The 14125-nt window shown below is 38.8% G+C and overlaps 1 protein-coding gene across 1 annotated transcript in view; it reads right to left on the bottom strand.

Moving 5' to 3' along the window:
- Positions 1–14125, bottom strand: part of pnpla7b (patatin-like phospholipase domain containing 7b) — a 35883-nt gene that overhangs the window by 14256 nt on the left and 7502 nt on the right. Inside the window, exons 9-24 of the mRNA XM_053480976.1 lie at positions 13480–13560; positions 13249–13377; positions 12451–12531; positions 12125–12272; positions 10810–10902; positions 9681–9757; positions 9432–9587; positions 9240–9317; positions 8080–8285; positions 5750–5881; positions 5435–5558; positions 5240–5353; positions 5070–5145; positions 3005–3154; positions 2844–2907; positions 2583–2751 (exon numbers count right to left, since the gene is read on the bottom strand). Coding sequence (XP_053336951.1) covers positions 2583–2751; positions 2844–2907; positions 3005–3154; positions 5070–5145; positions 5240–5353; positions 5435–5558; positions 5750–5881; positions 8080–8285; positions 9240–9317; positions 9432–9587; positions 9681–9757; positions 10810–10902; positions 12125–12272; positions 12451–12531; positions 13249–13377; positions 13480–13560 — 1878 coding nt within the window. The remainder of the gene's footprint in view (positions 1–2582; positions 2752–2843; positions 2908–3004; positions 3155–5069; positions 5146–5239; positions 5354–5434; positions 5559–5749; positions 5882–8079; positions 8286–9239; positions 9318–9431; positions 9588–9680; positions 9758–10809; positions 10903–12124; positions 12273–12450; positions 12532–13248; positions 13378–13479; positions 13561–14125) is intronic.

Here is a 14125-nt window from a genome sequence, read left to right as displayed (position 1 = left end):
AAAATGTTGTGCTATTCTTTATTCAATTTATAAATCATACATAATCAAAATTACAATATATATATTTCACAAATTTCAGCGGTAGACACAAAGTAAAACAGTTCTAAGTATGCTGTAACTGTAAAAGAATCTTACTACTTAGTACTTAGTCTGCTCTGTGCCAGTCACACCACCCCACTGTTGATTATTTGCCTTTCACAGCTTGTGCTCAAGTGTTCTTAACTCCCAGCAATGCTGCAATCACAGTCTTTCTGATTTTGAGGATATTTTTCACACTTAACACAAATACACAAGTCTGCACCAAGACACACACCTCATGCCTTTGTCTTAATAATGCTGGAACTTCTTTACCCTGTCACTCTACAATTTTAATAATTTTCCTGCAATGCTCCAAAGTGTAATTAAGACTTAAAAAAAAAAAAAAAAAAAAAAAAAGGTCTTTGACACAAATTACAGATCTCAAGATATCAAGAAATCTCAGAAGTTCGGCTCCAGCTGTACTCCCTGTCTGTGATTTCCCCTATTTAGACATCAAGTTAGAAAGGCAAAGTGTCTACTGCGGTGTGAGGGAAATCATATTACAATTATACAAATGACCTGGTTTATTATGGCCAGGTCTAATAGCACACTTCAGCAATTAGACCTGGCCATAATAAACCTGATCTAATTGCTAACGTGTTCTATTTAGAGAACTGACAGTGAATGTTAATTGTGTGTGCATTGTGTGCCTAATGAACATTCATTGTCAGGTCTCTAAATAGAACATTTTAGCAATTAGATCTGGTTTCTTATGGCCAGGGTTAATTTCTAACTTGTTCTATTTGGAAACTGACAGTGAATGTTTATCGGGCACACAATGCACACACAATGGGTCTCATGTATCAGTCTTTTAATCAAGATTCTATTTAGTTCTGCAAGCACGAATAAACAAAAAAATAGGTAATTTATTGCGTGTGTTTAAAAATGCCAATTACCTGGAAATTAGCATGTGTGTTTATGACAAGGCTGATTTATAATTAGTGACGCTCACAAATGTCCATAAAGGCAAGCTAAAAACTACAAATTGATGACTACAAGGTAAAACATTTTTTGACATGTGCAAAGCGGTTCTTCCTACTGTGAGCAGGCATTTAATCCACCAAAAATAGAACAGAAGAAGAAGTATTTTTTTCCAACTTTCAGGTCGATCTTTTCTGACAAATGCTACCTTCTGCATTATGATTGGTTACAAGCACACAGTCTCATCTATGATTGGTAAGATGTAAAAAACAAATCAGTGCCCCTTTCCATAGCCAAAGACAGAGTGGATGAAAGTCAGTAAAGTAAGTGTTCCGACTAAAGTGGTTACTCTTTTACTCACTCATCTTCTATACCGCTTTATCCTGTATTCAGTGTCTTAGGGCACGAGGCAGGGTACACCCTGGAGAGGGTGCCAATCCATTGCAGGGCGCGCGCACAAACACACACACACACACACACACACACACACACACGCACTCATTCAAACACTATGGGCAATTTGAAAACGGCAATTAGCCTAATCTGCAGTTCTTCGAACTGTTGGAGGAAACCAGAGTACCCAGAGGAAACCCACCAAGCACAGGGAAAACATGCAAACTCCATGCACACAGAGATGGGAATCGAGTCTGGTTGGAAAATCGAACCTGCACCCTGGAGGTGCAAGGCGACGGTGTTAACCACTACAGCACTGAGGTGGTTACATGATGGTCAACAATAATATGGTATAGGTAAACCAGTGGCGGCTGCTCTAGGACTACAAGGGAAGCTCCGCTTCCTCTACTATGCTTCGCTCATATATGCACTGTCGTATTTATATTGGTTTTAATAAAAGTGCGCTAGAACGCGTTCAACTTTATGACTAGCTCGTTCAGAATCAGGTATTTATTGTAGATTGTTTGACACGATTTTTTTGTCATACATTTCTGTGCAGCACAGCGTGTTAAACCCTCCTGAAGCCCAGCTTCACTTGAGCTCTATGGACAAGCACAGAGGAGCTTTTTTCACTGCAGAAAAGCTGGCTTCTCTGGGAGTGAATGGAGCAGTGGGCGGGCCAAGACGCTGGGCTGCTGCATGATGATTAGAGGAGCTGTTTAAAGGGCGGAACCCTTTTTTTGATTGAAAACATGTCATAAGTATACATCAGCGCTACATAGACTTAAGTTCAGTCCCATGCGGATTTGCAGGTGAAGTGGTACGACGAACTGTTGCACTATGTATTGTTCGATGGTTATATAAACCATTTTTGTTTGTACAAATCATTCTTTAAATAAAAAAAAAAACATATTATAGCGTTCTTGACGCTTTGACATATTATAGCGTTCTTGGTCTTTTCAGCTCTCCTGGTATGACAAGGTGAACTGGCTGTCTGGAAGTGCTGTGACAAAGAAAATGTACTGTTGGCCATGCCTCTTGACGAAACCTTCTCAGGGAAAGGGAATGTGTTTGGTCAAACGTGTGTTTTGGGGATCTGGGATATATATATATATATAAATAAATCAATTAAGCATCAAGTGCAGTGTACTGTATATGCACTTTGTATATGCGCTATAAAGTGCGAGTACCTCTCCTACAGTGGGCTCCTGCTCTCCCAGGCCCACAATAAGGATACAATCAGCCTGACGTATACAGCGCTGAGTCCACGGTGTCAGCGTGCTGTCAGATTGGTACACAACAATCCTGTGGATGTCCTCCTGCTGACCCAGCCAACTGGACAGCCGATACTCGTGAACACTGGACATAAGACAGGACAGAACAAGTCACAAAGTAATTTGAAAAAAAAAAGGGCTGTCCTACATAGACATTTGATAAATAACCAGGCTGACCTGTCAAGTGCTGCGGCACCCAAGCGCTGTTTGATGATGTCACTAGTCAGGAGTAAAGTAGGGCCTGGGACATAGATGAGACCATGAACATACCCTTATCCTTACAAGCACCATTACAAATGTGAAAACAGGATGGACACATGCATGTGAGATGAAGTTACCAATAGCACTGAGAGCGTGCTGCAGCTCCAGAGCAAAGGATGTCATAGGCACATCTTCAGAAACAGGCAGGATGGACACAGTAGACAGGTTGGAGACGGGATTACCTGCATCCCACTTACTGCCAGAGGAGGGCAGGCCCAGGCCATGAGCTAGGGGTAAGAGGTACAGTCAGGAAAGGAAAAAGAATAAGAGAAGAATAATACAATAAAATATTAGTTGTTATTAGTTTATGGATATTTAGTGATGTATTTCACTACCATATATCAATTATAATTACAGGTAGTCCCCAACTTATCAACAAGTTCCGTTTGTAAGTCGGATTTGTTCTTATGTCTGACAAACTGAGTCTTTTGTGCCAATGACACAAATATACAATGTAAAGCATAGCAATCCGCTTGATTAAATCACACACACACACGCACACACACACACACACACACACACACACACACACACACACACACACACATACACACATGCATACCATATACCAGACTTTCAACATTTTATACATTCAGTTACACAAAATATTGTATATAATTCTAAATATTACTAGTTGGTGGCCTTCCACGATTTGTTCATGTAAAACTATAGTCCATATGCGTCGTATATGTGGAAATTCGTAACTCGGATGTTCATAAGTTGGGGACTACCTGTATTAGAAATAGTAGTGATAGCAGTAGAATAAGTATGAGTAGCACAGCGGGCATTTAAAGGGAAAATACCAAAAGGGCAAAAGTGACAGTTTGGGTCTAATGAAACAGATCACAGCAATGTATTCCAATGTCATGAGGGACACACACAGTAACAGTTTACCTGAAAGAAAAGTCTAAAAACTCCTAAGTAAAAATGTTTACTGTTCTGAGATCTGTAATATGTGCTGTACAGTAAAAAGATGATTACTTACATGCATATCATCACAATGAAGTGAATTAGCCATATGAACTGAGACATAATGACTTTAATCTAAATGACGTTAGTGTTGATAATATTTCCATACTTATATTTAATTTATGAAATAATTATATAAAACAATAGTGTTAGTATTAAGGAAATCATCTCTCACATATTATGGCTAATTAACTTCATTGTACTGCTACAATTTACGCTATTTGCTATGTAAACAAACACGTGCACACGGGTGCGCGCACACACACAGGCACATACATATACTAGGGTTGGGGTTATTTTCAATACTGTAAGAATCATGCCAATTCAAAAGGCTGATAAGTTAAAAAAAGCGGTTGGGCCCTAAAAATTACAGTTCATTATTTGATCATAAATACACTCAAATATCAAACATCTGTGACACAAGTTCACGCTTATTACATCATAGCAACAATACAACATAACATATAACTATATAATAACAGTATTAGCAACAGCATTAGTAGAAGTAAAAATAGTAGTAATAATAGTAACAGTAGGAATAAAAAATAGTAGTGCTAACAGTAAGTCCTCTACATACGAACATCTTTCGAAGATAGGAACATGCCTACACGCATGTTTAATCACAGAAGTTAGATCACATGTGCAACGTGCATCCTAGGATGTCTGGAAGCAAATGCAAAGCAGTGGCGATGAAGTTTGCGCTGCTACAAAGCGCCAAGCAATAACAATGGAGACAAAAGTGCAAATAATTGAAAGAATTGAGCAAGGTGAAAAGATGGCTCGTCCATTTAATGTGAATCGTTTAACCACCAGCAGGATTCTAAAGAACAAGATCATGGATCATGTCAGTTTTATACTGTGTATAGCCAATTGTGTTGATAATCCTAGTACATAGACAATGTTTGTTGGACTTACGAACAAATTGGTCTTATGAACAAACTCTCGAAAAAGAACCAGTTCATATGTCATTGAATTATTGTATTAGACGTAGCAGCAGCAGAAGTACTAACAGTAGTCGTAGATAGAAACATCCTGATATATTGAATGTGATACATTAAGTTACAATATATTAACAATTAAATTGATAAACTTGTTTCATCAATAATACAGCATGTTTTCAGACTAAAGTGAAAGGTAAAATACACCTGTTACTCCCTGCAGTTCCTTACACACCTGATAACGGTGCATTGACTTGTTGCATATTTCCCAGGATCTTCTGGCCGAGCAGGTGAATCAGTCTAGTCACAACCTGTTTAAAAAGAAAAGAACAGCACGGTAAATAAAGCTTTGTACGGATTTCCCTGTGTCTGAGATCACCGCGTTATTACTGCTGTTGCTGGAACCTGAGGGTATTGTCTTTTGATGGAGATCAGCGCTCCTTCAGGGAGCTTGGCCAGCTCGGAGTCCCTCACTGCGTGAACTGTGGTGGCTCGGTTCATGTGGGTCAGCGCTTCCACCTAGGAAGGTATTCAGACAGTCATAAGGCTCGGTGGCACGGTATTAGCTTCTTTAATGATTACCAGCAAGATGACTCTTACCACGCCGATGAGGTCGCCTCTACCGTACTCTCCAGCCAGCTCTTTCTTCTTGTCCTCCCTCATGATGACGGAGCGCAGACGACCGCTCAGCACGATAAAGGTGCTGTCTGACTTGTCACCCTGCCTGAAAGGAATAGTTAATCAATAGTTAATAGATAGTGATGTCAAAAGCAAACAAAACAGATAAGGAAAAAAATGTGGCTTTGTAAGTTCGGTCATCATTTCATACTCCTGGGCAGTTTATTCTGATTTATTGAGAGCCAGATAGATAAAGCTTATTACAGTTGAGTGAATAAACAGAGAGAGAGAGTGTACCTATAGACGGCCCGTCCAGCCTCCACCGCCATCCAGTCGATCGCAAAATCAATCTGTCTGACGAAGGGTGAGACTCTGCGCACCACTGTGTGAGCCACGTTCAACACCACCTGTGGCTCCTCACGCATGATCCTGTGTGCGTCAAACATCCAACAATCCATAACACACACTTTATAAAAAAGGACAGATTATTTTTTTTTAGCCAATCCACCTGTGAGACAACCCGGGATGTGACCTGCAAATGTAAAACAAACAACAAGCATTGCACTGCGGTATTTATTCTAGTAAATTCAATTCTGCCATTGTAAACCAAATGCTGTTTAACACGAAACATAAAATGTCAGCTCAATGTAAAAGTCTAAACTCTCAGTAATTCTTCACCTATACTGCTATCCATCTGAATGTGTTTGTCAGATGCAGCCATATGACCTCCAGGAAAAATCAATGGATGACATTTTTCTTATATTAATCACCCGTGACCTTTGGCAGAACAGTTGAAACCAATATCTCCTGAACTATTACTCACATCAGCACGTCACTGCATGTTAATATCTCCCAGGAAGATACCTAGCGGGCGTCTTATTTATGAGTGACTCACTATCTGGTTCCAGGAGTGTATCATTGGTAGAAAGGTCTCCTGGTGGTAAACAAAGAGCCTAAAGATGTCATTTAAAAATTGGTTGCTTTGGGCTAATTTCTCCAAAGATTCTCACTTCTACCAAGATGTCGATCCTTGTTGTGATGAATTTAAAAGGCTTCCATCATTTATCTACAGGGGTTGATGAATAAAACTGAAACATCTGGTTTTAGACCACAATAATTCATTAGTATTGTGTAGGGCCTCCTTTTGCGGCCAATACAGCATCAATTTGTCTTGGGAATGACAGGTACAAGTCCTGCACAGTGGCCAGAGGGATTTTGAGCCATTCTTCTTGCAGAATAGTGGCCAGGTCACTACTGGTGGAGAAAAACATTTCCTGACTCGCTCCTCCAAAACACCCCAAAGTGGCTCAATAATATTTAGATCTGGTGACTGTGCAGGCCATGGGAGATGTTCAACTTCACTTTCATGTTTATCAAAATACTCTGTCCCAATCCTGCTGTGTGTATTAGTGCATTATTAAGCAATTTCCTGCGGGATCAAAAAAGTTTTCTGATTCTGATTATCATCCTGATACACGGCACCGCCTTCAGGATACAATGTTTAAACCATTGGGTGCACATGATCCCCCAGAATGGTTCGGTACTCCTTGGCAGTGACGCGCCCATCTAGCACAAGTAATGGGCCTAGGGAATGCAATGATATTCCAGCCCAAACCATCACCGATCCACCTCCATGATTCACTCTGGGAATGTAACAGTCTTTTTAACAGTTTTTTGGATACAATCCGGTTTAGCACCCGGACATCTCTTTCAAACAGCTTCCTCTTGCGTCCACAGTTACTCCTATTGGATGTGGTTTGTCCTTCTTGACGGTATGCTGACATTACCCTGGATACCGTGGCTCTTGATACATCACAAAGACTTGCTGCCTTGGTCACAGATGCACCAGCGAGACGCGCACCAACAATTTGTCCTCTTTCAAACTCTGATATGTCACCCATAATGTTGCCTGCATTGCAATATTTTAAGCAAATCTGTGCTATTATTTTGCTTAAAAATTAAACCTTCACACTCTGCTCTTACTGGTGGATTGTGCAATCAATGAAGATTGGCCACCGGGCTGGTCAAATTTAGCCATGAAACCTCCAACACTAATTTGGCCAGTGTTTTAGTTTTTTAGTCCAACTCCTGTATATTGGACATGCCCTTATTTGGAAAAATGTTGGAGAAATGTCCTTCAAACCCTGTCTCATATGTTGAATTACGATCTGGAACCGAATCCCCAGTTGCCCTTTTAGGCATCACTGGATGGATGCAGGTGATCTGCATCATCAAAATGGGGAGCCCAGAAAACTCCATTGTCTGTATACACCTATCTTACACTTTTAAATTACAGATGTAACCTTTAAACTCGGAACACAGCCCTATATATCGATAGGAAAACATTCAAGACAAATGTATAAATCCATAAAACCTTAGCAGACAGCCTGGATTTCGTTAGGGGGGTCTAATTACAGGTTTGGATGCATGCTGTTGCCATGGAGAAATCTTTAAATACCTCCAGAATTATTTCATGCACAAGCGCTTTTTACAATATAAGTGACAGGTTGGAGACAGAAGTGTAAAAACCATGGCTAATTTTCCCAAAGATAAGATGTTATCATATAGGGCGCTAGCAGAGATATATGCAAAAGTGGGTTAATGTATATATGTGTGTGGTTACTTACTCATAAAAGTGTGTTTTAGAGATGGACAGGAAGCTGCAGTCACGAAGAGCACGCACGCTGAAGATGAGTGGCTCTCCGGTGAGCACGGCCAGGTGACCCACCAGCTCACCCGGGTGAGTCACGAACAGACACGAGTCCTCATCTCTGTCGATCATCCGCTGGTATACGTGCAGCGTGCCAGAGATCACAAACTGCATGCTCACGTCCTGACATATGAGAAACGCAAATTCACAGAGTGTGAAATGTTACAAAGCCAAATGTCTGACTCGAAAATTAAAGCCGTCCAGATATGGAACAACGAGCAGCCCCAAAGTGTATACTATAAACCACATATTTCACCAAAGGAGTCTGTATTTCAGTACATCCCAATATTATATTAATTAATACCGACGAAGGGGTGTTTAAGTCAAACTGGGACTTTTGATGAAACCTGTTGTGAATAAAGGCGTAAATCAGAGCGACATTCACAGAAGTAAAGTGATGAGACTCTTAGCTGCAGTAAAACATTTGACCATCCCGGACACTCACACTGTAGCGCCTGATCCTTGAAAACTGACAGATTATTTGTCGCCTACTTGCACAAGAGATGCACTGTCTGTGAGAAATGTACACGCCATCATTCACCAACACTTCTTGCACACTACAGGAACTAAGCTGGGAGTTATTGCCACATCCCCCATATAGTCCTGACCTCACACCAAACCCATATCCACATTCTTGGGCCATTAAAGGAGTTCCTGGGAGGCCAGGCTTTCAGATGTAAAACAGGCAATTTCATCATACTAAGAAAACTTTCTACCTTGATGGAATCCAAGCATTAGTGAAGCACTGGGATAAGTGGATTAGTGTAGCAGGGGGTTATATAGAGAAATAAAATAGTTTTTATTCTCATAACTGTGTTCTGTTGTTCTTTACAATAACAAGGCCCTTTATGACTTGAACATCACTTGTCTAATTATAAAGTTAAATTTTATAACATCTATAACAGGTAATAAGTAGAGGTAATTGCCATGCAATAAACGTTCAAAGAATCTACAGGAAAATCTAATAATTCAGATGTGAATTGTTTATTAAAATCGATGACATTTTAATAAGAACAATCAGAATGAATCATAATCATTGGCAGCAGTTGATCTTCTGTTTAGAATATCATTACACACCTGGTCTCCTTGGCTTGCTACCACACTTCCAGCCTTTACTTGTCTCAGAGTTACTCTGCCTTCCAGAAGACTTGGGTCCTGGAGGACGAAGGCAAATAAAATCAATATTATTATTATAAAGCCTCTGGCATGATGACTCCACACTCACAGGACTGTATTTGTTTAATTCTCCCATGCATGACGAAGCCGTGCCTGGAGCTGAATGATCTTCAGCAGGTCTTTCTTGGCAGCCTGGAAGATAGCGTTGACTTTGTTGTGGTGGACGTGGCCAGACTGCCCCCCGGTGTCAGAGTAGAGGTACACGGCAGAGGGAGCAGGCTGCATGGTCACGGTCTTCTTCAAAATTGACTTAACAACATAGTACAGAAAGATCACTTTAATGAAAACACATTTATAAATTGTGTAAAGTTGTGAGGCTGTAAATGATATATGTACCAGTACCTTATATGGGTTCGAAGAGAGTTCAGGTTTCTGGACAGTCACTTCCTCAAAGGAAGCATTAAAATCGCTGTCCCCTCCTGAAGAAAGGACACAACAACATTCTAAAGAATGATATGTTTACACTCGGATTAACAGCATTAGTCATGTTGACCACTGCCACATTTTCACATACAATAAAACTGTAAAGTTGGTATAAATATTTGCAAAAAAATTAGGGGGAAGTAATATGAGTAATCAAGATGGTTTTTGGAATTTTTGTCTGTTTGTTTGTGCATGCATCACGTAAAAACTACTGAACGAATTTTAATGGGGTTTTCACAGATGTATTTGGCTGAGCTTAAGGTAACACATAGGCTTTGTTTCATCGCAATCAGCCCACATGAAGAGAAGATATCCTACTTGATTTGAAATTAAAATGGAAAATGCCCTTATGTAAAAAATCATTAACCTTGAAAAAAAATTAGTTAATTACAAAATTCAACAGCGATGTACATGGTTTAATACACGCTTCAGAGTGCAATTGAAATTTACTTAATATACGCGATCTTCATTCCGCGCACTTCATGATAACACGTAAAAAAAAAAATTATTTATTCCAAAATTAAAGAGATGGCGCTGTACATTTTTAATAAACGTGCTTATGAGTGTGTGATTAAATTCCATGCGAACAAAGTCGTGGGCACATCTTAAAACGTTTTAAAATAAGACAGGAAATATTTGCTCATCAGTTATGTTGACTGGTTTTGTCTTTTATCAGGTTTATTTATTCGTAAATCAAGAGAAAAGTAAATCAGTAACTATGTTCGAAAACCAAGTCAAATGTAGAACTATTTCAAAAGTTCACTCACTAATTTTTCCATTCGTGCTGTTGGCTTAGGGTCTGAGGTGGGAGGTGACTGAGTACATTTACTTTGCTACTGTACTTAAGTACATATTTAACGTATCTGCACTTTACTTGAGCAGTTTTATTATCTACTTATTTATCTTTTTACTTTTACTTTACTCAAAAGTACTTTGAATTTTAATTAGGACTTCTACTTTAACTTGAGTAATATTTGCCCTAAAGAATCTCTACTTTTACTGAAGTACAGGACTTGCCCACTTCCGGCCCAGGTGGCAATCAACCTACCTGAAAATGAGCTTTCTATGGGAGTAGACATGGAACGGGATTTCCTGAACGCTGCCGAGGAACTGTGCTCCATCGGCCTGGGTCTCCCATCACCTGAAAAGTCCAGATTCAAAATTACACATTATTTAACTGAGGCTTGGGCCATTCCTAGATGTGGCACTTCCTGGGATTTTCTGTCGGATAAGAAAAAAGTAAGATTTACCAAAACTACAGACTTCTACGTTTCACAGTTCTGAATAAGACATTCTAACTGATGTGAAGAAGCAACAGACAAAAAAATTTAAAACATTAGATGGATAGATTGATATTATCATTTGTTCATATTGCATTTACATTTAGGCATTTGGCAGATGCTCTTATCCAGAGCGACTTACAAAAAGTGCTTTAAAGGTTACATCTTTACATCTTTAATATTGGACATTTAATTGCCCCTATGGAAAAATCTGTTTTTTATGTTACACAATACCTGAATAGTAAAAACACTAACCTCTAAAATTACGATATATAACACAACTGTAAGACATGGTGATACAAACCACAATAACGTTATGGTATAGAATGTTATAGAAAGTAAAAAGTAAAAAAAATTTAAAAAGGCAAAAAAGTTATATAAGACTAACAAACTCCAGATCACTAATTCACCCATTGTCTCCATTCATTCATACATTTACTTATTCTCTTTAAGCTTTATTCTGGTTAGGGTTAACAAACCCTGCTCTAAGCACCTGCCCGTCACAGGGCACCAGTTTTAATAAACTTCTAAAGTAAAAACAATGCTCTAGAGAAAATGGTATTGTTAGGTGGCATGACTTGACATATAATACATTTTTGATACCTTTCCACAAAACAATAAGGAAAAAATTGCTCCTGGCTGGCTCGCCTTGCTTTTCACTTTTAAGCATATTTGCACTGCACAAGACACTTTTAATATGTGGATTGCACAACCCTGGGCATTACCATTCTTTTATTACCATTAATTCTAACTCCATTCCACAAAAAAATTACATAAATATATACCTACTCGTACAGCTGCTCTTATTGTTCCATATTTCTTCATATATTTTCTATATTGTGTATTTTTGTTGTACAGTTATTTTATTTTTAACTTTAATTTTTATATTTTATTTTATTCTTTCCTAGTTAAATTTTTCCTTTATTTTAATTTTCATATTTATTTTCTATTCCTATTCATAGTCTTTTATTTTTAGGTCACGAGCAGTTGTCTAAGCATTTTACTGCATATCGTACTGTGTATGACTGTGTATGACTGTGTATGTGACAAATAAAATTTGAATTTGAATTTGAGAAAACAAACCTGCATCCTTTTGATTCTCTGTGCTTCCCTGAAAAAGATTCTCAGCTGTAGTTTCCTCTCCGGGGTTTGAGTGTCTGCGATGGCTTCGGCCAGGACTTCCGTCACCCAGCACCCTGGCTACGTTCTCCAAAGGAACGGCCTGACTCACCTGAGACACACATTACACATCTGAGTGTTAGATAGTAAAGATGCTGACCTTTTACCAACAAGCATAGCAGGTTGTTAAAAAGTCAGAAAAAAAACATAATTAATTAAAATGTTTTTGCTATAACTTTCGGTTTAGCATGTTTTCGCATGCATGTCGAGTGTAACAGTAAGGCCCTGACCGTGTTAAACAGCTCGGTGGTCAGACCCAGATAGTTGTGCAAGGCAAGAAAGGTCACTCTCTGCAGACGCACCATCATGATCTGCACAATAAGAATCAACAAACAACATACAGTAAAAAAGCTGTTTAATAAATGACTTTAAATGCATTTTGCTTAATAGATATCTGAATTAGAGCGCCACTGTTTAATTACCGAGTATTATCCATTTAAGCTTTACTTACTTTAATGACTATTGGTACATTTTTAACAAAAGAAATCTTCTAAATGAAACTATCTACTAGTTCTTAGAAATATGAAAATATGTTATTCCTCAATCAAGTCAATTAACCTTCAGCACAAGTTACAGCCTCACTATGGGAGTTCCTCAGGGGTTAGTTGGAGGTCCATCCTTTTTCTCATTGTATACTATATTACTGCTTAGCGATTGGTTGATAAACCTTTAAATATGTCTTTAAATCTTCTGAACATCTTCTGTACCACTCTATCCCGGTCACGGTCATGGTATATCCTAGAAGGGACATACTCTGAATAAGATGCCAAAGCATCATGCACGCAAAAATCACATTCACCTCTCAGACGTTAGGGTTAAGATTTCCCCTTTTGCTATGTTTTTGTAAGTGGGAGAAACAAAAAGAACCCCACAGAGGGAGGGCAGAAGAGGAACCTATGAAACCTGTAGTGCAGATCAAACCAGAGGCTCTAGAGCTGTTGAGTGGCAAAGCGACACACTATACCACAACACCATCCTTAACCAAAAAATTAAACAGCATTTCATTTGCTGTGCGAAATAATCAGTACCTGAATGACTCGGACCAGAGTTTCGGGATATTTCTCAAACACTGACTGAAAGGCTGAAGCAGGGAGACGGAGTATGGTGGATGGAGCCGCAGCACGGGCTGACACGGTCTTATACGGGGCTGGATATCCCTATACAGGACAAACACATGGCATGAAGCATCATAGTAGTAGTTCAAAGAGTAGTCTTATTGAGTCGACTAAAATATATGAGCGAGTTCTGAAGAATCTTACAGTGATGACGTCCAGGATACTAAGCAGACTGTGAACACTGTCACCAGGGAAAACATGCTTTACCACCAGCTCCGTGCCATCCTGAGAGGAAAGAGGTAAACATCTTAGGGCAAAATGCCAACATTCGTCACTGTATGCTTATTTACCTAGAAGTGTAAGTGTTTATAGGCCTTGTCTAAAGTTTCATACTAGGGATGTACACGAAGTATAGGGAACCAATGCTCAATAGTTTATTTCTAACCCATTACAAATGTTCTTATAGAATGAAATAATCAGAGTATCTAATAATAAGAGTATCTTAAATCAAAATTGAGCTGCAGATATTACAATAAGTCCTGGTTATAAGGTTATTAGTTTTTCTGCTCTGGTCACTGACAGCGAAATATGTCAAATAAAACACGCGTACAAAAGGCCAAAACATGGTATTGGTGCTAAAAATTGTCTTACCTAGGTGAGTTTTCAGATAAGAAGACATAACATAATTTTTCATAATATTTAATGCTTCTTAACCCCTGATCCATGTATTGTTTTTTGTATATATGCATGCACATTTTAAATTTTATCAGATAATAAGAAACACATTTGCTTAATATAATTTTATGCCCTTTTATGTCCGTAGCGTCCGGAACTTTTTTAAATTAAAAAT

The sequence above is a fragment of the Clarias gariepinus genome, chromosome 21, assembly GCF_024256425.1.
Source record: "Clarias gariepinus isolate MV-2021 ecotype Netherlands chromosome 21, CGAR_prim_01v2, whole genome shotgun sequence".
In the NCBI taxonomy this organism is placed as follows: domain Eukaryota; kingdom Metazoa; phylum Chordata; class Actinopteri; order Siluriformes; family Clariidae; genus Clarias; species Clarias gariepinus.
The sequence above is the reverse complement of the archived record's forward strand: the minus strand, read 5'-3'. Positions and strand labels throughout refer to the sequence as shown.